At 37.2% G+C, this 23514-nt stretch overlaps 2 protein-coding genes and 1 long non-coding RNA gene across 9 annotated transcripts; 1 reads left to right on the forward strand and 2 right to left on the reverse strand.

The window, feature by feature from the left end:
* Window positions 1–159: 159 nt before the first annotated feature.
* Window positions 160–4405, reverse strand: LOC137736882 (transcription factor bHLH49). The gene is made up of 8 exons (XM_068476190.2): window positions 2112–4405; window positions 1800–2012; window positions 1666–1731; window positions 1490–1558; window positions 1161–1232; window positions 863–1063; window positions 614–701; window positions 160–532 (listed from the first exon to the last, which is right to left on the reverse strand). Exons 1-8 carry the CDS (start codon window positions 3000–3002, stop codon window positions 495–497), a joined length of 1638 nt encoding a protein of 545 aa, XP_068332291.1. The 5' UTR covers window positions 3003–4405; the 3' UTR covers window positions 160–494.
* A 10938-nt stretch (window positions 4406–15343) lies between these two features.
* On the forward strand, window positions 15344–19587 carry LOC137737200 (WPP domain-interacting tail-anchored protein 2). 7 transcript variants are annotated; one of them, XM_068476608.2, is made up of 5 exons: window positions 15344–15739; window positions 16628–17197; window positions 17301–18436; window positions 18630–18821; window positions 19096–19587. In XM_068476608.2, exons 2-5 carry the CDS (start codon window positions 16702–16704, stop codon window positions 19306–19308), a joined length of 2037 nt encoding a protein of 678 aa, XP_068332709.1. In that variant the 5' UTR covers window positions 15344–15739; window positions 16628–16701; the 3' UTR covers window positions 19309–19587. The 7 variants fall into 7 exon arrangements, with proteins under 7 accessions (XP_068332709.1, XP_068332711.1, XP_088539151.1 ...); XM_068476610.2 differs by having other exon boundaries at window positions 15364–15739; window positions 18630–18825; XM_088683025.1 differs by having other exon boundaries at window positions 15364–15739; window positions 18630–18893; window positions 19096–19312.
* Window positions 19588–19913: 326 nt separating this feature from the next.
* LOC148692044 (uncharacterized) lies at window positions 19914–20475 on the reverse strand. Its single transcript, XR_015954989.1, has 2 exons — window positions 20270–20475; window positions 19914–20187 (listed from the first exon to the last, which is right to left on the reverse strand). It is a non-coding gene; the product is annotated as an uncharacterized LOC148692044 (long non-coding RNA).
* Between the last annotated feature and the right edge of the window lie 3039 nt (window positions 20476–23514).

Below are 23514 nucleotides of genomic sequence, written 5' to 3' on the forward strand. Positions count from 1 at the left end.
TAGGAAATTCCGAGCTTAGTGACGTTTTAAAATTCATACAGTCAACCTATTTTTTAAGATTCGTACAACCAACCCCACTTAGTAGGATAACGCTCGACTGTTTTTGTATGTGGATTTGAATGACATATAATTAACATAAAACAGCTTGTAAATCTAAAATTAACAAAAACACTACCAGCATTCTCATTGAAAATTTCTTGTTACTGCCCATCTCTATTTCTGTACATTCTGATCCACTCCCTTGAACACAAACAAATTCACCTTTTCTGCCTATATACCATCATATAATGCTTCTTATAATATCAAACATGTCATCTACTTCTGCATTATATTTCTACAGATCGCCGGAAGCTTCGAATTTGACGGCTTGAGCTTCCGGCGTCATCACAGGTGATGGGAAAAGAGAATTATCATGATCATTGTTATTTCTTCAAGGTAGTATTGTGCATATATGGGGGCGGTACAGTGTCGTGGCATAAATATGAATCGTATAATCAAAGTTCAACTTTCATCTGGCCCGGTGGCGCTGATCCTGCAATTTTTGGAAGAGAAATTAGCTGAAGACACGGGAGATATCGGAGAAATCTTGTTCGTAAAACCTAATGATGCATACCATCCACATCTTGGCTACTGGGGGGAGTACCGGCTCCATAGCTCATCTGGACAACGTTGTGGAGCTCATCCTCCCACACATTTGGTAGCTGTAGCCAAACGTAGGATTATGAATTTCAGTCGTAACATTATAAGACACACTGAAAGCTGAGCAGACGAATAACATTCAGGTGTAAATGGTTTATGGGATGTTATCCGGTTCAACATGGAAATTCGTTTAACACGATTTTAGCCATCGTTTGAAAGATACCTGAGAAGGCTCCTTGAACCCTCCAGCGATAGGTGTCATTTGGGAACCCATGGCTCTCCGAAGTAGATCAGAGGAGCTCCCCATCCCGCAAAGGCCAGCTTGGATAAGTCCTGGTTGAGATGGATGTAGTTGTGGATAAGCCACAGGCATATCGGGAGAAAACCCCAGCGTCGATGAAGGTCCGACCCGTGACAGAAGGATCTGTGTGGAAATTAATGTACTAGGGTGAATCAGATGGCGAACATACATGCAGAAGATTTCTTCTACACTCCCATGGAATGTAGGTAAAATGACTTACGTCTTTTGCAAGGAGGCCTTCAATGTCAAAATCGAGTCGCGGATTCACTGTTGCCAGCTTCATTGACAAAAACTACAAGACGAAGAAGTCACTGTCAGATGTGATTGAGTACCTTTTTACTAACGTTTTAGCTCCTCATATATTATTTGCAACCTTTTTCTTAGAAGCAAGACCTTACCAACATAACAAGTTATGGATAGGTCTTATCCATAAACAAAATTTGCAGAAAGTTAAGCACCCAAGTCTACCAACGAAAACTTAAAGAGATCAACTCCGATCCAACAGGCAGGACAGATCAATTACCAGATATACTGAGAAAGTTTTCATACCTCAACCTGCCGTTGTAAAGATTGTACATAGTTAATGATTTCGTCCAGCATCACTGCCTTCCCAGTTACCTGCAATAACCAGTTGATTTTCATAAACAGAAAGTAGGCGACTCTCGGGTGAGAATATGACACAAATTAGTTATATTTAAGTATTAATTCCAGCAAGAGAAGACAACCTTGCTGCATCCGGGCACAAGATCTTGAAGAAACTTCATCCTCTCACTGATTTTCTCCCTTCTGACCTGTTGCAAAAACCGATCAACTCCCACCCTAGTGTAATGATGAAACGAATTTCGACATGATATCTTACTCTTTCTGCGAGACTGTGACTATTTGTTGCCTGGCCTCTTCGAGCTCTAACGTGAATATAATCTTCTTTTGGCGGATCGGATGCCTGAGACCCTTGTTTTCCCGTCTTGTTGGGAGTTGAAGCTGGTTGTTGCTCTCCCTTCTTTTGAAATTCAGTAGTATCCATTGCCGATTCACAGGGTGGTTGTGCATTGGCCTGATCAAGCTCATTAGCCTGCCATCAAAGATAAATTAACCAACATGAATACTGAATAACGAAACATGAATACTGAATAACGAAAGAAAAAAGGCACTTTTCAAGATGATGGTTTACCTGCCCACTCCTTTTCCTTTTCTTAGAGCCCTTAGAAGATGGTTCTGCACCCTCCAGCATAGATGCTTCCTCTTGACCAGCACCAACACCACTGCTGTAATCAGCTTCATCGGACTCGTTACCAGACCCGCCAATAGCGTGTTTTGCTTCATCACGAGATTTAGCAAGACTCTGACTTTTCTTTTCATTCTTCAGTGGGCTCCCTTCAGTTGTCCCTTGCTCCAGAGGGAAAGAAACATCTCCATTTAGCTCAGTCCTTTGAGATTGAACACCGGAAACTCCTTTCGACCCATTACCGGCTACAAGTTCTTGCGTCCATGGCATCATTCCCCCATCCCTAGAATACATACTCATGGTTTCAGGAACACCAAAATGGTTCACCATGTCACTAACATTCCCACCATTGAAGCACGAGAACCTCGCAGCACGCTCGATGAATGCAGAATCGGCTGGAAACTGAGACAAGCTCTGTGGGAGCACTCCAGGCCCATTTGGCAAGAAAATTTCCCCTTTCAACATCGAATTCGGCGGATTCCAAGACATATCAAGTGCTCTATCAATGCCACTTCTCAATGAAACAGGAATACCTTTCCTAATTCCTATTGAGTCCGAAGTGCTTGCACTGTTCTGAACATTCATGTCACAAAACCCCAATTCCTGTGAACTGGTTGGGTGATCCCAGAGTGTCGGGTTAAACGATTCCGCCATTGAAGCCGAGGACCGAGAAGACGAACCAACTGCCAAACAATTTCCAGTGGGAACCAAGCCCATGGATGTAGTTGTGAGATTGGAGCCACCAAATCTCCAGTCTGGTGTAACCCCAGGTGAAAAATTCATAGGATCATCATTCCTATTCTCTAATTCAAATTTATCTTGGTCACCCAAATCCATATTTTCTCTAACAGAACACCAAAAGTAGCCAAAATCTCCCAATTTTGACCACCCCAATTAAAACCCTAGAACCCTAATTTCAATTTGACTAAAACAGCAGAGAAAAAAGCAAATTAAAAACAGGGGAAGTAAGGGAAAGTATAATTTAACTCAAATAATCTCAAAAACGTGAACTTTAAATTTGCAATTGAAGAAACTTCAAGCAGCTCTGAGAAAAATGACCTCAGGAAACCCCAAAAGTAAAGAAATCACGTGCTATATGAAGATAACTACACAAAGAAAAGGGCTTTGGGAGAAAGATCCAGACTTGAATTCAATTAACGAGCAGGAGAATTCCAAAACAGTGAAACAAAACCCATGTACCTAAAAAAACAGTACCAAATATCACTCCAAAGTACAGCTACCATTTCCAATGACCACTCAAATTTGCAGTACCAAATTTGATAAGGGGAAGCAGTCCCAAGGCAGAAGGCTAAAACAAGACAGTTGGAAGAAAGGGCAGGTAAAAGTGTAGGGGAGAGGCAGTCAATTAAATAAAGAACATTGATTTCAGCATAATAAATGCCCTATTCAAAACCCTAGTAAGAGTTGCAGGAAACCCTCTGCTTAGAGGGAGAGAAAGAGACCCAACTCAAAAGTGGTAATTAGAAAGAAACCCATTTGAGATTCTGTGCTACTTTTGGCTCTCTGTCCTGCATTCCAGCTCTCTACTTGAAGCAATCTTTTATTCAATTTGGGTTTTGGGTTGGCTTTGTTCAAAACCCCTTCCTGTTTTTAAGCTCAGCAGCTCTGGTTACACTCGCTGTCACACAACCAAAAAACAGGAGAGAGAGAGAGAGAGAGAGAGAGAGAGAGAGAGAGCTGCATATAAAAGCAAAGGCTTTAAAGTTGTAGAGAGAGAACAAGAAAACAGGTTCCTTTTGATGGGAGCTCGATTGGAGTAGATAAATGGGTAGTTTAAGCCATTCCAGCTTTCTACTTGAAGCAATCTTTTATTCAATTTGGGTTTTGGGTTGGCCTTGTTCAAAACCCCTTCCTGTTTTTAAGCTCAGCAGCTCTGGTTACACTCGCTGTCACACAACCAAAAAACAGTAGAGAGAGAGAAAGAGAGAGAGAGAGAGAGAGAGCGAGAGCTGCATATAAAAAGCAAAGGCATTAATGTTGTAGAGAGAGAACAAGAAAATAGTTTCCTTCTGATGGCAGCTCGATTGGAGTAGATAAGCCACAAGCAGTGATGAGTTACCCAGGCAAAAATGGGTAGTTTAAAAATGGGCAGTTTAAGCCATTTTGATGAGTTACCCAGGCAAAAATATGTTCAATATTGTAGCTAATTGAGTAGTTAAAATTTGCCAACACCCCAATTTTGAAATTGCCATGGAGTCTCAAGTTTCTATTCGTAGAACATGGATTCTCTTCGAATCCATGCATCTTAATTCTAGGGATTCATCAATACGAACCATTGAATTTAGATTCAACAGCTACAAATAGGGGTCCACTATAAAGTTATAATAATTTTAACCATTAGATCAAATTTCAATGACCCCGATTGATAGATCCCTTGAATTATGATGCATGGATCAGAGATGATCCATGTCCCTATTTATAATAAAGTATTTCATGTGAAGGAAGAAGACAAAAGTAAAAGATAAAAGTAGATGTTAGAGATGAAAATAAAATAATAATAAAATTTGCCTACTTCGTTTGCCTATTTCAGTGAAGTGACACACTTTTTATGAGGTAATTGAGTATGCAACTTGTCACACTAGTCCTTATAGTACATTTTTGCGTATGCCCTTTGCACACTATTGGAGATGTAGAGGAGTAGGCAAATGAGTAATCAAACTCTTTTTTATGGGAGTACGATTCTTTATCCTTCCCCCCTTCAATCTCCCCTCACTTTTTTTTTTTTTCCTCTCTTTATAAAAAAGTCAACATCAGATATTAACGTGGCTTAATCGTGACATTCAAATATAAGGAGTTGGAGGGGAGGGAGATTTGAATGAGAGAGAATTCTACTCTCTTTTGAGTTTTGACGAGTCATATAGGCAAAATCAAGCACCAATAGAGTAATCAATTGAGTAGGCAAACTTTGCTTACTCCCTCGAAGTAAACAGGGTTGCCTGCCACTATTACACGGGTAAGCAAAAGTATTCCATGTGACGAGAACAAGACAAAGTTAAAAGATAAGTAAATATCAAATGTGAAAAAAATCGAACCGAACTAAAATTGACCCAAACGGAATCAAACAATAATTTCAGTTTGATTTTTGGTTTTAACGAAAAATCAAACCGATGGAAACCGAATCCACCCATACAGTTTTAGGTCTGCATGGAGGATTAGAGATGATGCTTTTAGAGAGGGAGAAAGATAAGAGTATTGACAATTGGCAAGGGTCTTGCTTTTATACCCACGCCTACATAAAGAAGAGAGCTCTTGATGATTAACCACCGCACTGACCGCACTGACACGGTAAAATATAAATAACACTCTCCCTTCTCCTCCCCAAAACCCAAATCTTTACTTTTACTTACTCACTTTAACCAATCTCTTTATTTTACTTGAGTTTTCTTTATTATAAGTGATATTAATACGATTCTAAGTTACACAAAAAAGCGAGAGAGTTAAACTTGAAACGCAATGAATTAAAGAGAAAATTCTTAACTCATCGAGACAATTCTTCATTTATTTATTTAAATTACTTGGGTGTTTGTTTTTTTTAAACTCTGTTGTATTCGATCAAGTTGAATAATTGCATTAGCTTAAGCAGACTCATTGCATTGTTCTTCATTGCACCTTGGGACATGAGCTTAATAACATCTTTAATCTGGTTTGTTTGATCAAGGGCCTCAAATCTAACTCATTTTTCTCACTGCATTTTCTAATGGAATAATTAATAGTCAATTAAGAAACTAATTAAGCCATCTGGTTTATGTACCCTGCATTATTGTTTGGGAAGATCTATGCTATCTTCATCTTGATAGCTTGACCATCTTATATTAGCAGAGTAGCACATTTTGATGTATCTGTTTGTTTTATGGTGGATCCTATTATATACATTTAGCGGAAAGTGATTTTCATACTTCATTTTTTTCGTCCGCATTATTCCTTTTTGGCCTTTTTTTTTTTAATAAAAAAAAAAAAAAACAATGTACAAACAAAGAAAGGGATGTAGAAAGAGATATACGCCTCATGATCTAATCATCCAAAACAGTATTAAAATCTTTATTTTTGAACAAGTTGTACTAGAGATATTTTAGTGTGCTAGAACACAGGACAATGGATCACATATTACTACAATTTGTAAAAATTATTTTTTTCAAGTGTTCTTGTAATTATATAATCAATGTAATGTATGAACTTGTATTTCAAGCACACTGAAAAATCTGTCCTACCTAAAGGTCATGCAAGAACTATTGAAAAAACAGGAATTGGATCATCTCCTGAGCAGGAGATCAAGATCCTCCTGACCCACTAACATGGACCGTTGAATTTTGATTTAACGGTTACAAATAGAGGACCTCTCTAAAAGTTATAATAATTGTAACCGTTTGATCAAAATTCAACGGTCCATGTTAGTAAATTAGGAGGATCGTGATCTCTCAGGAGGGGATCCAATTCCGAAAAAACATGAGTCGTAGTATAGTAGCTATGGCTTACCATTGATGGACTGTCCCTCTCTCTCTCTCTCATGTCATTATTAGTTGGCATTGGGACTTGCAATCACAGTGACCCAAGCCTTAGAATAATGGAATCTCCCCTCCACTCTCTTTCTGAAAATGATAATTTTAATGAAAAAGTTTTCCGGTTCATTTTAATTAAAAATTATATTTTAAAATTAAAAAATTAATTATAATACTATTTATTTTGTTTTTTATTTTATCTTTTTCGTTAAAACTTAAAGTTTTCAAACATTTTTTATTAATTTTCTATTTAAAAAATCCTAATCTCTTTAAACCTTCAAGCTATAAACAATACAAATTTGACTAAATAGGGACGTGCATGATTAATTTGTGTTCATTTGGTTTTTTAACTAGTTCTGTTTGAGGGAAATTCTTTGGTTTGTACTCTGAATTATCATAAAATTTTTACACTTTGTGTTGGTTTAATAGAAGTATTTTTGCACATAAAATTTAATCAAAATTTCGAGTGCTCGTGTGAGCATCAAACAACACTGTTAGGATTTTTAAACACTTCTAATTATTTATGTATGACATTAATAAAAGTACTTTTGATTATTTAAAAGCGATTTAAACTTTTCTAAAAGCATTTCTACTCCTAGAGAAGGGAAAGACAAGACGGAAAATAAACTAAACACACATGTAAAAGTTAGTCTATATATTATGATTAAATACTACATAAAAAATGATTAATCATCTCGATGTGCAATGTAAGAGAAAGAATGAATAAACTGGGTTAGTGGGGGATAGTCCAATGGAGAAGACAACGAAAACAAAACCCCACAGACTCAGGCTCAGGCTGAGGCTGCTGCCGCCTTGTTAAGGAAACAAATATTTTTCATTGCGAAGGAAATATTGATGAAATACTACGTGTTTTTATATAAATAGTGAGAAATTTTATTTGTTAAATTCTTAACTTTTTAATATACATATCTCTTTATTTGTATAATGATACGTGATGTACTACCTCGTGTGCCGATCAAATAGAAAAATCTCTCGTTAAGGAAACAGAGATTAAGATTCCTCCATATCAATTTCTCCAATTAAATTATGAGGAAGCCAAGAACAAGGCAAATGGGTTATTGACACGTGTAATTGTGTGCTCTTCTGTATAGGAGGCCAATTGATTAGTGTCATTATCTGAAATATACACAAGAAAGTTAGAAATAAATATATTTATAATATATAATAGGAGTATAATATCAACACACTTCATTTTACTTCTTACATATCTTTTTAATTTTCGACCATCGGATCAGTGAATTGAAGAAGATCAACGGACATAAATTATCAAGGAGTATGTGAGAAGTAAAATAAAATGTGTGGATAGTACATCCCTTTATAATATAGTAGTGAGGGTAGGTTCATGGTATTGGTTGGCAATGGATGGCTCTCCTTTTGGGAAATCAAAAACAAAGCAAGCAATCAAATCCCATCCATGGAATGGCAACATGGGATAATAGGAGAGTGGGGATTCAAGATCTCTTAACCAGAGCTTTAGAATTATTTAACCTCGATCAAAGACTCTAAACCAAGTATGTTCATCATGACTTTTAATCAATTGGACAAGCACGTTTCAGACTTCTTCGAATTATGTAATTTCATTATTGTGCTTACAAACAGTGTCATGCAAGTTTAAATTTACGCACGTACAAGAATTTTTAATTATTAAACTTAAAACTTGTCAAAACAATAAGTTATAGTTTGACGATGAGATAACGTATTCACAATAAAATTACGTAATAACAAATCATATGTAATTAAGTATCAAACTCATTACACACTCTTGCTTATATATGTTAATGGAACTTGATACTTTTTTCAGTCAAATGAGCTAGACAATTATCACCAAAACAAATGCTAGTTGATCTTTAACATTCTTATATACATTTCAATTAAAACATGTGTGCATAATTAAGAATTTATAACTAGAAAACCCAAGAAATTATAATTCAAGTTAAACAAATTGTCCAAGTGAGACAGCCATTCAATATATGTCCTTCTTAAGTTGCAAATCTATTTCTTCCTTTCTCTCACCAAATTGTTTAAAAATTAATTAAAGTTACTTTCAAGGAATTAATCAATTAATTAAGGAAGTAAGTGCATGATGGAATATGTAACTCGAATTGCACAGCGCATTTTGTTTGACTTGGCCATATTCCTATGAACGTATATTTAGTTAAGTTAAACCTTAACTAATTAATAATTAGGATGCAAATTAAGATCTTGAAGAGTAGAGGAAAGGAAGAATGTCAGCTGGGCTGGGTCTACAATGGACACAACAGATAATATTATGATCTCCTCCAAAAAAATATATATATTTTGATGATGAATTTCATGCAAAATCATTACATTGAATCATTATAAGATGCTGGTCGAAATTGAATGATTGTTTTCAAGCTTTTTTGGCTTCTTTTGGCTCGCTTTTCTGAAACCCTAATTCCATATGATCCACCTTTTTTATTTTCAAGCTTTCTAAGCAGATTATGCTTCTTTAAAATGTGGGGGTCTTTCCTGTTCCTTTTCCTTTCCTGTTCCTTTTCCCCTGGATTTTTACCTTTTGATCTCTCCTGCAAAAGTTGCAAAATGTAAGAGAAATAATGGACCTTTGTATGGTATAGCATTGTGATAAAAGAGTGTCTGCTATTCCACCTTTCTCTCCATGCATGCATATGAATGGAGAGACCAGAGACTCGTAGGGACTGCTAATAGGACTCTTTAAGCATATAGTAGGTAGGTACAGATAAACGGGTGAAAAATCAGGTCTTGTAAGGTAAAGTGTCGATTCAGATCACGATTTCTTGCCGTAATAGCAGTACTGATCATATATGGATAGTGGTAACACACCTATTTTTACCTCTCACATATTATTGTTAATTTTTTGTCATTGATCTTCTTCAATTAATCCAATTCGACGATCGAAAATTGAGAAAAACGTGTGAAAAATGAAAATGGATGTGTGGATACCACTACCCATGTTTATATTATTAACGGCTCAAAATAATTTGTGATTTGGTATTGTAGACTGTCGACGTTAATCCTTTTTGAGTGTGTAGCGGTCACACTGACTACAATAATTTGTAATTGATATTTCATGAACGTCTAATATAAAATATGAGTCGGTAAATCATGCAGCAGCGAGGGCCAACTATACCGTTAAGAGTTTATCCTTACTCTTATCCATGTGAATTCACTAGCTACCTATATAAGTTGAACCTAGAACTTTATCATTTATCATTATCTTCGTAATTTATCTTGGAATCACTAGCTCCTTATTATGCTATACGGATTCTCCCTTCTAAATCCTCTCCCCTTCCCTTATCTCTCACTTTCATTTTTGTCTTTCTCTTTCTATAAAGAAATCAATATAAAATGTTGACGTGACTTAATTGTGACGGTTCAAATAGAAGAAGATTGGAGAGGAGAAGAATTTGGAACGAAGAGAATCCTACTCCTATGCTAAAACCTTATTAGTGAAATATAATGCTTAAACCCTTTTCCTCCACGTTGCTTATTTCGGATGATGCTCTATCAATGGCTTTCCTTAGTACTTGACACTACGTGTCCACCATTTAAACAAAATTTGCAGTCACATTACAAATATTTGTTCCGAGTACAAGCTCACGAGCAATGTTTCTTGTTTGGTAAGGATAATGTCTTTATCTAATCCAAAACCCTAATTGATCAAAACACCGCAAAAAGTCGATGAAAGAGTAAATGCAGATGCATGGAAAGCTATAGCTAGCAAGTATCGAAACGTCACACCCTAATTTAATAACATGTGGCTTCTGCAGTGTTTGGTGACGCAGACACAGTGGGAGATTTGTTTCAATCCTTTTGTGTTGTTTTTTGCTTAGTTAATGATACATGGCTAACAAAAGATAGATAAAAACACTAAGTGGAGGATGGGTCCAAAAAGATGGAAAATCATTTTGCTTGGATGGGATATGTGTATAAAGACTCCTTAGAAAAGTAATATGGAGGCTTTTGGATTGGAAGAGAGTGTCTCTCTTTGTAGGGCAACGGATAAGAGTACTGTTGTTTGAGCATGTTTTTTCCCTACTTTGACATCCTCTGCTTGCCGCTTGGAAATTAAAGTGAGTGTTTGGGATATCGAATGTTTTGTAATTTAGATTTTAGTGGTCTGGCATGCAGATGTTTCAGTATTTAGGTATTGTTTGGTATACATGATTGAACTAGATAAGAGAAGAGTGATTTGTAATTTGAAGAAATTAGAAGAAGATTAGACATGAAAATAATTTCTCTCTTGTTATTCTCTCGTTTTGAGAAGGATTGTAATGGCTATTTTTTATTTTTTACTTTTTTTTCTGAGTAATCTCTCTCCTAGCTCCAAGTTGGCCACAACTTTTTCATTTCTTCTTTCAACGTGCTTTGTAAATAGTGATTTATCCATTTCATTCAGTCCAATTCTTTATACCAAACGATGATTTAGGAGGCTTTCCTCACATGGATTAAGAGAGAGATGTATATCATTTGCAACTTTTAATAGTATTTCCATTAAGAAAAGTACTCCACCTCTGCGTCGAGGTTCTTAAATAAGTCAATTCACATCTTCGACCTATGCTGCTATGCTATGCATAACTCCATTGAAAAGGGGGAGTTTCTTTTGTATTGGCTGCAAACGAAGTGCTACATCAAACTATTGTCTCAACCGTACAAATTCTTAGGACCGAACCACTGGATCACGTGAACGTCTAGCTGAAGATACATTAGGTGCTGCCAGAAGGGGACGAGTGGACATGATTGGGGTGTTTTTGTGTCTTAAGTCGGTGGGTTACGTAATGGTTTTCCAAACCCTTTTCCTCCAGGTTGCTTAGTTGGGCTTGGTGTGGTGCTGCGATGCTATTTCTGGCCTGAACATCGATTATCTCCTCGTTGGCGGCGACCTTGGAGGCCGCTGACTTAGCAAATGTGGCCGCGGCGGACTACATCTTATTTTGGGAATTAGGTTTATTTTGTAATGGTTTGTTGCCTTTAAATTTTTTTGAGTCTAAACTTGTGTGGGGCTTTATTTTATTTTTTGGTTGTAGTTCTCATTTCATTGGATTTTTTTACGTTTTTATGTCTGCTTTATTTAGAGCAGTTTCACCCCTAACACATATGCGCCAGTATCCAATGCATTTATCCACTCAATGAACAGTGATAGACTCCAATGAACAGTAATAGGCCAAATGCATTTCCACCCCTAAAAAAATGTGTTGGCAAAAAGTCTAAAAATGTGCTGGCACAAACGATCTCCACCTCTACAAAATGCGCTAGCACCCAGCCCATTTAAAATTTTTTAAATTTTTTTATAAAAGAATAAATAAAAAAAATAGTTTTAATTTCGAATAAGATTTTTAACCAATCTCGTCACGCCACGTGTCATTATCCGAAAATACTATTTTGTTAATAGATTTATGCTAAGATTTGCAACCAATCCCGACGCGCCACGTGTCACTATCTGTTTACAATAATTTAGCCAAGATTACGATAAGATTTTCAACCAATCTTATTACGCTACGTGTCATTATCTGAAAGTACTATTTTGTGGATGGATTTCCGATAGGATTTTCAACCAATCCTGACGCACCACGTGTCACTTCTTGTTTGCAATAATTTAGCCAAGATTTCGATAAGATTTTCAACTAATCACGTAGTGCCATGTGGCATTGTCCAGAACCTCATCCTTTATTTTTTTGTCCATATAAACCCTACCTCTCTATGTCCATCCTCACATCAAACTCAATCCTTCTTTTTAGCTCTCAATCCTTCTTCATCGTTTTCAAATCTTGAGTTTTTTTTTACAATGTCTTCTTCAAGGAGAGTGCATAAACAATTTGAGGAGTAACAGAAAAGACTGTTGGCACAACATGAAGAATTAATCAATCTCGAGGAAGGTGGAGGTGGAGATGAAGCTTTCGCAATTGATGAGGATGAGGATGATGACCATAAAAGGCAGAGGGCCTCACATTCCCGCCATGTCATGGAAGTTATGGGTCATATAGCCAAACCCAAACGTGTCACAAATTTCGATAGATAAAGGGAAAGACGAGGTAAAGATCTCTTGGAAGATTATTTTATTCCCAACAGCATATTCCTTGATCATGTTTTTAGACGTCGTTTTAGAATGCAACAAAGTTTGTTTGAAAAAATCATAAGGGCAATTTGCAACCATGATCCATACTTTGTGCAAAAAGATGATGCTTTTTGTGTTCTAGGTCTTTTTCTTGAGCAACAAATTACGGCTGCCTTGCGAATGCTTGCATATGGAGTATCTGCAGATTAAGTGGATGAGATCGCGAGGATTGGAAAAACAACTGTTCTGGAGTCCCTGATACGGTTTTGCTCTGCAATTGAAGCCCTGTACACCAATGAGTACCTCCGGACACCACGCCAAGGGACATGCGAAGGCTTCTGAGGAAGGGTGAGATGCGAGGCTTCCCTGACATGATTGGAAGCATCGACTGCATGCACTGGACTTGGAAAAATTGTTCAAGTGCGTGGCAAGGAGCTTATGGCGATAGAAAATGAGCAAAAAATATCATTTTGGAAGCGATGACTTTATTTGATACATGGATTTGGCCTACTTTTTTTGGTGTTCCAAAAGCTCAAAATGACTTAAATATCCTTGCCCAATCTCCAGTGTTCGACGAATTGTTGCAAGGAAAATCGTCGAGATGCATATATTGGGTTAATGACCATAAATACGACGGACCACACTACCTTGCAGATGACATTTACCCAAGGTGGTCGACGTTTGTCAAAACAGTGCCATATCCACAGAGTGAAAAAGAAAAACACTTCGCAAAATGTCAAGATGGGTGTAGGAAGGATGTGGAGCGTTGTTTTGGTATCCTGCAAGCTTGTTGGGTGATTGTTAGGTTTGCTGCTAGAATGTTTGATGTCGAGGCTCTTCGATCCATCATGATGACGTGTATTATTCTCCACAACATGATTGTGGAAGATGAGTATGATTATGATGTCGTCAATGAATATGAGCCGGATCCGATGAATAACTCAAGAACATGTATCTATTGTGCTCATGACCGGACCGAAGATCCCGTGCAACACGAGCCGTTGGAACTGGATAGACGTTACAATGAATTGATCGTTCAACGGTACATCGCAAAACGCTTTCGTAATTTTACTCCATGAATTGATCATTCCAGACCGAAGACCTTGACTACTTCTGGCGTCTTTTCCATGTACATCGCAAAACTTTTTCGAAATTTTACTCCACATTTCTTGCTTATCCATCTCATTACCCATAATCGGGTCATGAGTTGTGTGAACCCAACATTCACACAACGTAACATCTTCAATGAGCTTCCACGAAGTTATTTTTTTCTCTCAAAGTGTAGAAAATATTGAAATGTAGAAAGTGTAGAAAATATTGAAATGTGGTATAAGGTGGAAGATGATGGTTAGGTATTTATAGATAAAATATTTAAAATATTTCTATATTTAAAAAAAAAAAATTATGTTTTTTTTTCATAATTTTTAATAAATTTTAATTTAGTTAATTAATCTGGACCGTTGGATTTGAAAAATATTCAAATCCATCAGCCTATAAGGCACCACGTGGCCAACGGTTAGAATTCTGACTGTTGGGCCTTTTTTTTTTAATTGTGGGGAAGAACGTGGACCGTTGATATGTGATCAGACGGTCTAGATCAAAACTGAAATTCAAATTTTTTTTACAGTTGGAAATCCAATGGTCTAGAAAAACTAGCCATTGGAAATCCAATGGCGCAGGCCGTCCCATGTGGTCTCCCTGGTTGAGGTTTGAGTGCACTGTGCATGCGGGCCCCCGTCTACAAACTTGTCGGCTACTCGCGCCCACGTGCGCCTATATTGCATGTGCCTGGCGCAAAAAAATTTGAATTGCCCTTCGACGCCATGCTGGCGTCAACATGGCATCAGATGGTCCGGTCCCAAAGTCTGTCAATTTTGGGTTGGCTTGGAGACCAGCTTGGGCTAGGTGCTAAGCAATATGTTAGGCTAAAGAGACTTCCCTAGGTGCTGGGCTATTTTTTTTGCTGTGTACCGGCCTATCTCACCCCAGATGGAAGTGCCCTTATGTAGGGGTAGGGCTACAATATTCTCTATCACTAATATAGTTTATTATTTTTCAACGAAAAGAAGTAAAATATTGAAATCCCAATCGCCTGCACAATACAGATCCTCAATGCAATTATTGCTCAAATATTTAAACAAAATTTAATAACTTGGTTCTTGAGTTCTTAGTCTTATCAGCTCCTCCAAAAGAAAAATACAAAAAAAAAATAAATAAATAAATAAACAAAAGAAATGTCTAGATAGGAGAAATTTTTAGGTTTGACTGTTCAGACAAGGTCACATCCACGGAAAAGGGATATTCTCTGGATCCATTCCTCCTAATCCATCAAGTTTGGAGATCCAGATCGTTGAAATTAGATCCAACGGTTACAAATAAGAGTCCACTTTAAAAGTTATAAAAAATTAACTGTTAAATTAAATATCAACAGTTCGGATCTTCAAATTTAATGAACTCCCTTCCCCACATCCACCAACTACGAGTTCGTATTTTGATTTAATTGACCTTAAGTTGGCCTTATTTGATTTTGTCCGTTATTGTATACGACGGTTGGATACAAGAACTTAACCTAAAATCAACGGGCTACAATAGAATAGAATATGATAAGAGTCATAAATAATCGCAGGTGGACACGATCGTCTGAGTACTGCGTACGTTGTAATGTTGTCGTAGTTAATTTACTACTCAATTATTGGAGTGAAGGAGCTGCTGCCTACGTGGAGTAGGTGCCACCGTGCACCGCACAACACACAACATTCTAAGTACGGCAGCTGTTACTTTCGTTTTGTTTTTGACGAATTGGAGCCCGCGCCTCTCACCTCATCACCTTCACAGATCCCACAGCCCAGCAAACCAGTGAAACCACCACACCCAGCAAACCCCAAAAAGTCCACCTTGGTCTGACGGTTACCGTTAAACCTACTGTTTAGCTCCCCGCTGGGCTCTGAGAAGACCCAGCAAAGCTTTCTTCCCACTCCCAGGTATTTTTTTGAGGACCCAGGCAGAAGTTCAAACTTCCCAGAAAGCCTTTTTTTTTTTTCTTATTTTATTTTATTTTATTTTTTGTATAATTTTTTATTGCTTTTTCTATATATTTAAATTTTGCATTCATTTTTTATTCCTCAATTCTGCAAATTTGTTTGTTTAATTTGCTTAATCATTGGAACTTTGTTGTATTTAGTGAAAGTCTTTAGCTTCAAAACTTTTATGCAGAGCTGTCATGTCACAAATCTGGATGTTCTTCATTTTGTTGCATATTTTGTTGACAAGACGATATTTTAAACTAATCTAATTTATAAGGAGGTAAATTCGAACTTGGATGCAAAGTGGCGTGCTGCCCGACTGGCCTAAGCTGTTGTTTAAGAGAGAGAAATGTGTATGAACGGTCATACATATTAATTTCCCGTAGAGTTTAGATCTATAATCCTGGAAGAATATCTCTGATCCATCAATTTTAGTGGATAGATTTAGCTTAAAGCTTTTGTATCCTTAGTCCTTACCAATTATGAGTAGGGATTCTGAAGGGAATGGTTAATCTAATTTGGTGCTTGTATCACTGAAGTGATAATTTTGGAGAGTAACCTAGTAGCGGCTTTCGCTGCTAATTAGGCAGATGCAATGCCATTCTGAATGTGTTTTCCCACCTAACGCGGGGACATCAATGTCGACAGAATTTGATTGAGTTGTGAAGTTTCACTTTCATTTTTAGCTTACACTGAATTTCAGACGTTTGCTTGTTATTTTTGTTGCTTAATCTCGATTAGTCTCTTCAAGTGGTGGTAATATGGATTTAATTATCTGTACCAATGACTATATTTTGGGGCTCATTCATATCATTTCTTGCTCTAAAATAAGTTTGCCTTGCTCAGCCTTCTCTTTTGGAACTTTTTCGATACTCAGAGAGAAGAGATCAGGTTGCGAAAGCACGAACTGAGCATTTGGCATGGAAGACCACGCTGTTTGTGATATCAATGTTGTGCCATCTAACGAGTCTGGCGTGCAGGAGTTAGAGAGTTCCATGAAAGTTTTAACAAAGGTGGACTTGGACTTGGCATATTCTTCTGAGAAGTTAGCAAATCTCCATGTACCTCTGATGTACCTTTTGGCTCAGCAAAATGATCTTGAGGCAATGGCCACCGCGAATGACTATATTCTGGCAGACTCTATTGAAAAAGTATTGGTATTCAATCTCCTGTCTAGCATTTTAGATTCTGAGGTCAGAGAGCTGGACAGCTACATGGATAATCTCCGGGTGGAAATTGTTGATGCGCATCCAAAAATATCTTCGTGCAGACACTTGGGAGAACTGTACTCTATAATGAAAGGAAAACTAAATGATTCTGAAGAATCACTAAAGCAATCTCGACAGCAGATTTCAGAGGTCAAGATGCAGTCAGAAAGGTTTCAGAGAACCGTTCTAGCTTTCGAGCATGAGAATTGTAAGTTCTAATTTTTCCGTCTAGTTTGGAGATTCTTTAAATTCAAATAGAGACGATGCATTTTTACATGGTTATTATTTACATGAGGCACACATGTCAACAGGGAAAACTGACATTGCCATGGATTTATCCGAGAATGCACAACTGTCGAATAAAAATGCAATGTCAAATTTAAGGATGCCTAGACAACAAAGACATAATCTATGGATGCTGGAGAAGTCTCTAACAAGGGAGCTATATCTTGAGAAGAAATTAGCTGAGTCAAGACAAAATGAAGAAGAACTTAAAGTGAAGCTACATCATACTGAACAGGTATCATTTCGCATGGAAGAAGCTGCGGAAGTTGTTTGGGGAAGATTTTTAGAGGCAGAGAATGCTGCTGAGGTTCTCCAGGGAATTTCGAAGGAGTTATTAGGTAGACTGCAGCTTGTTCATTTTAATCTGAACGGTTCAATTCAACGAGAAAGTGAGTTAAAATCCAAACTTCAAGCTAGTCTGGAAGAGCTTAGAGCAAAAGATACTGCTTTGCAGAAGCTCCACAATATCCTTGCCGAGAACATTAAGAAAGATGTTGAACTGTCTGCTTTGAGAGAAAAGGTGACGCTCCTTGAGAAACAGCTGAAAGAATCACAGCTCCAGTTGAAGAATGCAAATGCCACGAATGAATCAAGTGAAGAGAAACTTGGGGAAATGGAAAGTTTAGTTGCCTCTTTGAAAGGAAACATCTATGTAGCAGAAGTTAAGGCTGAGAATGCAGAACTTAAGGTTGCAGAATTAACAGGAACAAATATGGAACTCACCGAAGAGATGAGTTTTCTCAAAGGAAGTGCTACTGGCACAGAAAAAAAGGTTGGAAGTCTCGAGAAGCAGCTGAGGGAAGTAGAGATACAATTACAGCATGCCAAAGCATCCTCCGAAGCAAGTCAAGAACAGCAGAATATGTTATATGCTGCAATCTGGGATATGGAAACTTTAATTGAAGATCTGAAATCAAAGGTTTCCAAAGCAGAGATTAAGATAGAAAGTACTGAGGAGCAATGTATAATGTTATCTGAAACTAATGCAGAACTAAATGCGGAAATAACTGTTCTAAGGGATAGGGTGGAATACTTGGAATCGTCTTTGGATCAAGCTAACAATGCAAAACTTGCAAGTGCAGAAGAACTCAATTCCAGGATCAAGCTCATTATGGATATGGCAATGCAACTGGCCGTAGAAAGGGAGCGCATCCAAAATCAGGTATGTCTTGTATAACCAACTCCCTCTAGTGCTCAAGTCCCTGTTTCAAATGAGAAATCTGTCTCTTCGAATACGTATAGGAAAATAGAAGTCGCTGAATTGACACCGAAGAAAAAAATGCAAGGTGTCCGAGTTAAGAAAAATTACAAGCATATTCATAGTATTTCTGTTAACTATAGTTTCTTCTGTGCAGATGCATGCCTTAACAATGAACAAAAAACTTCTGGTGGAGAAGATATGGAACACCAAAAAAGATGCAACTGAGTGCTGCAATAAACACATTGACAACAACGAGCTTCCGTCTTTCCAGTGTAATCCTCCAAGTGCTACTTCTATAAAAACATCCGTGGAAGATGTGACGTATTCTTTAGATAAAAGTTTCCAGGCAGGTATTCTTTTGGATCTTCATGCATAACCAGGACTGCCTGCCACTTGTATAACTGTCAATTATTAAGGGGTGACAATATAGTTTTAAGTCGCAGCGGTTGCAACGAAATTTTTAGTTGTCTTTGTTTTCCTTTCAAAATCATAGAACTACATAATGAACAGGAAGACAGAGTTTGAGATGGACCTTTTCTGTTTTTTTTTTTTTTTTTCCTGATTTATTTGCTCATTCTGGATCATTCTTCTCACAAATTCTTCAATATTCACTGAATCAGGTGGATGAAGCGTCAGCAGAGGCACCTGACTGTGATAATGATGCGGGGGCTTCCAGTTCTGTAAATAGTCCCACTGGCTCGGATACAGAACTTGACACTGTCGAAGTGGTAGAGGCCAAACGCCTGAGCCTCAAGCATGTTTTCATGGTAATTGTTCTCATATCAGCCATATATTTGCTTAACCAGGAATCTTTCCTCGTTGACGAATTGTGACGAATAAGCTTTCTCACGCCTCTAACATCACGATAAACCTTTCATACCGGTGACACATTGTTCCATGATATTTTCTTCTGGAGCACTCTAGTTCTCTACACTGAGCGTGGTGTCTTGTTACTAGGATTTCTAGGTTCTGCAGAATAAAACGGTGTTTAAGCAGGACGTATTGTATTGTTCGAGAATTCGTTTACTGTACATATAGGTTGTCTGTATGATCTATCGGCTTTTCGGTGGAATTTGGAAATGAGCAGTGTTTTCCACAGGGTGATTCAAATTCGAAGCTAAGTGTACAATTTAACAAGTGATTAAAATTTAAAAAGGAAAACTAATGAAAAGGGTTTGAAAACTTTGAGTTTTAATGATAAGGACAAAATAAAGGGTAAAGTGAATAGTATCAGTATTGACTTTTTACTGTAAAAATGTGGTTTTTTATTAAAATGAATAGTATCGTGGGCTTTTCGTTAAAATTCCCAATTTAAAAAGGTCAAACTAGTTGCCTTCGGCGTAACGTGAATTTCGAATGGTTGCCACTTGGTAATCGGATTATGTGACGTTTAATCTTCTTATGATCACCAAGATTAGAAGCAAAGCAATAACGCCAATGAAATAATAAAGGTATTAATTACTTTAATTATTCAACTCAGACAATGTCATAGTACTATAGCCTTATCCCCTTGTTCGCATTTCACGGCAATTGGTTTGGTCGAAAATTGGCTTCAACTTGGAGTTGGGGACGAGCGTTGCCACCATCACATATGCATTCGCCGTTAACGCAGCGCCAGGGAAATCCTTCGCACACACTGCTGCAGTCTATCATCCCCGGACACCGGAGTTTTCCCCTTGCTTCAGCTCCCGGCACGTTCCACATTGCCATGCCTGTATAAATTACAAACTAATTTAAACCAATGTGTCAAAGTGAAATTGCGTGTGTGAGAGAGAGAGAGAGGGAGGGACTAACAAGCAATTATAGTAAAAAGAAGGACCAAAGAAGCGAGCTTGAAAGATGGTTTCTTCTCCATATTGTTCTTGATATTGTTGTGGTTGAGGAACTTGTAGAGTTGCTGGTTTCAGTGCTTTGTATAGCGAAGCGGATCATTTTGCACTTCATTTTATAGGAGACGAAATCAAATGAAACGGGAGGTCAATTCTATGTTTAGATTTCAAAAAATCCTCCATATTAAGAAGGGTGTATTCAATTGGGATTTTGAGGGATTTTAATTCTTTTAATGAATCTATGGGTATTCAATGAGGATTTTAAGTGATTTTCTGAAATTAAAGGTGTATTCAATTAGAATTTTAAAACAGTTTATTAAAATCCTTAGAAATCCGGGTGTATTCAATTAGGATTTTAAAGAAATTTATAATATTCTAATTGTATTAAATTAGAAATTGATTTTAAAGAATTTGATAAAGTTGAAGAATTAGAGGGAATTTGAGAGATTTCGTAATGTATTTTAAGCATCTACAAATCTCACCTCTCCCCATGAGATTTCGGGGAAATTGAATCAAAATTTTATATGGAATCTCTACAAATCAATTAAACTCCATAAAAATCCATGAATTTATAAATCCATTAAAGTCTCTCAAATTCTCAATTGAATACACGCCCTAAATTAAATCATGAGAGAATGAATCATTCTCCATAACGAGATATTTGTGAAAAATATTGATGACATTCAGAACCCAATTTTAACGCTTGCAATTTTAGGGTGTATTGACACACTCCAACCGAAGTTGATGCATGCTAGTTGACACCCGAGGGTGGCGTAACCATAAAGGAAAGTGATGCATAAAAATATGGATAAATTTAAATCGAAACTAGGATTTATTTAAGCTAATAAAGTGTGTGCGTAATAGTGGGAAGAACCCATAAAACACAAATGTTTAGAGCATAGATGACAAAGGTAGTGTAGTCAAAACTAATTAAGTACTTAATACATAACCGAGAAATGCTCCCTACATTTATTTAGGTATGTCAGAATCCAACAGAGTTTCCTCATATGCCATAGAGAATTCAACTATCTAAGACCTGAAGGGGCAAAAAAAAAAAAAAAAGGTGAGTGGGCAAACACAAGGGTTTATAAAACACATTTATTTTCTGAACATACTAACCCCTCGCTGTAAAACATGTATAATTTCCAGAAAATCATACTATGTATAAATATGAAATCAAATGCAAATCAACAATAATTCCCAAAATATGCCAATCATAATATCTCAACATTAGCATAATAAAATCAGCTACTCATCGATCTATGCTAGCACACAAGTCGGAGTCGCCTAATGCAACTTGTACAATTGAACTGATGCTTATTAATCTATGCCAACACACAAGTCGGAGTTGCCTAATGCAACTTGTACGACAGGACTGGGTGTAATCATAATATACGCTCTAGTGCTACAATTACGTGAAGACTGGCGCTATTCACGATCACATACGAGTCGGAGCTGCCTATTGCAACCTGTACGACAAGATGTCGAAGTTGCCTATTGCAACCTGTATGACATGACTGGCATCTATTTAGATCCAAGGTGAGCGTGCGGTGTGGATGTGAACATACATGTGAAATACTAGCCCTGGCCCTGGCCCAGGGTGAGCATTAACATTGGGTGCAACAATGATGAGCAGACTACATAAATATAAGCATGCCATAACGATTCAATAATTCTAGTCAACATAATAAACTTACATGTGCATCCCGTAGTATTATTTTAGCATTTCACAACAGTACAACATTTTTTATAACATTATTTAATCATGGCATAATAGGCATGAATCAATTCAAAAACATTTGTAGAAACTATAAAACTTTATATACCATATATATAAAAACAAACGTCTACTCACTGATATGTGGTCGGATCGTAACCTTATTGCCTTGCTTGACCTCGTACTTCTTCAGGATAATTTTCTCCTATATGTGAAATAACTAAAATAATTAATTAATTAACACATACACAAAGAGGCTAGGAAAACCCCCATAGTTTGCTCAAACAGAGGGTTTAATATACAAAAATGTTCTACTCGACGTCTTGGACCCGTACACGTCAAGCACACATCGACCGGAGGCCGGACGCGCCTTCACGCGCAGGTCAGAAACTGACAGACCTAGGGAATATTCCGTCAGACTTGACGGAATATTCTGTTAAATAGTAACGAAACCTAACGATGTCAGAATATTCTGTCAACTTTGGCTGAGAAGAAGAAAAATCTGATTGGGTGCAATAATGTGGGAAAGTGGTGGTGAGGAAAAAGGGCATGGGTCCAATTCTTAAAGGAAGAAGGGGATAAGATTTTCAGATTGTGTACCGTAAGTCGTACATCAAAAATCTTCTCCTTATCAATAATAGTGTCTCCCACACTGATAAATTAACACACGCGTGTACCAAATTTTCCTGTTGTTAACGTACTTTAACTGTGCTTAACTTTTTCGTTACAACTCTGATTTGGGTCTAACTCGTGATCACGCATTCGTAAGAACGAGTACTATTTAATTACGATAACGAAAAAACTAATTTAAGAGTCGAATAACAACGTCCACGTCAGGTTTCACTTTTGCCAAAAGGGCATAAATGTCAATTTACACACTCGGGGAGAAAGTTACATGAAAAATTAGGGACGGATCGTGTCATATCCCAGTCTCGATTCCGCCGGAGCACAATATTGTCTGCTTTAGTCCCTAACCACGCCCTCATGGTTTTGTTTCTGGGAACTAACGAGCAACTTCCCAGTGGATCACCAATCTTGGAATTGCTCTCGCCTAAACTCGCTTAACTTTGGAATTCCGATGAAACCTGAAGCCAGTGAGTCCCCAAAAGGCCTCATGCTATAAGAGGTGGGCATGTACATATAAGGCACATCACCCTCTCTCTATTGGTCAATGTGGGATGTTACAGGTAGTCACATGTATTCAATTGATATTTTAAAGGTTTTTAGAAGAGTTATAAATCCGTGATGTTGATGAATAATTAATAAAAAGGAAAAAAAATTCATTTAGATGCACATATTTTTCATTCAAACGTTCATGTCCAAATTTACTTATTATATCTGTCGTGTTCATGTTATTTTCACGAGTTGATCAACATATAAAATGGTATATAATAATACAATAACTCTTATTACAATTTATTCTTTTTTTTTTCTTGATTTATAACGATATTAGAAGAGAAGAGAATCAAGTTCGGGAATTCAAATACGAGAAT

The sequence above is a fragment of the Pyrus communis genome, chromosome 13, assembly GCF_041283825.1.
Source record: "Pyrus communis isolate YQ-2024b chromosome 13, ASM4128382v1, whole genome shotgun sequence".
NCBI lineage: Eukaryota > Viridiplantae > Streptophyta > Magnoliopsida > Rosales > Rosaceae > Pyrus > Pyrus communis.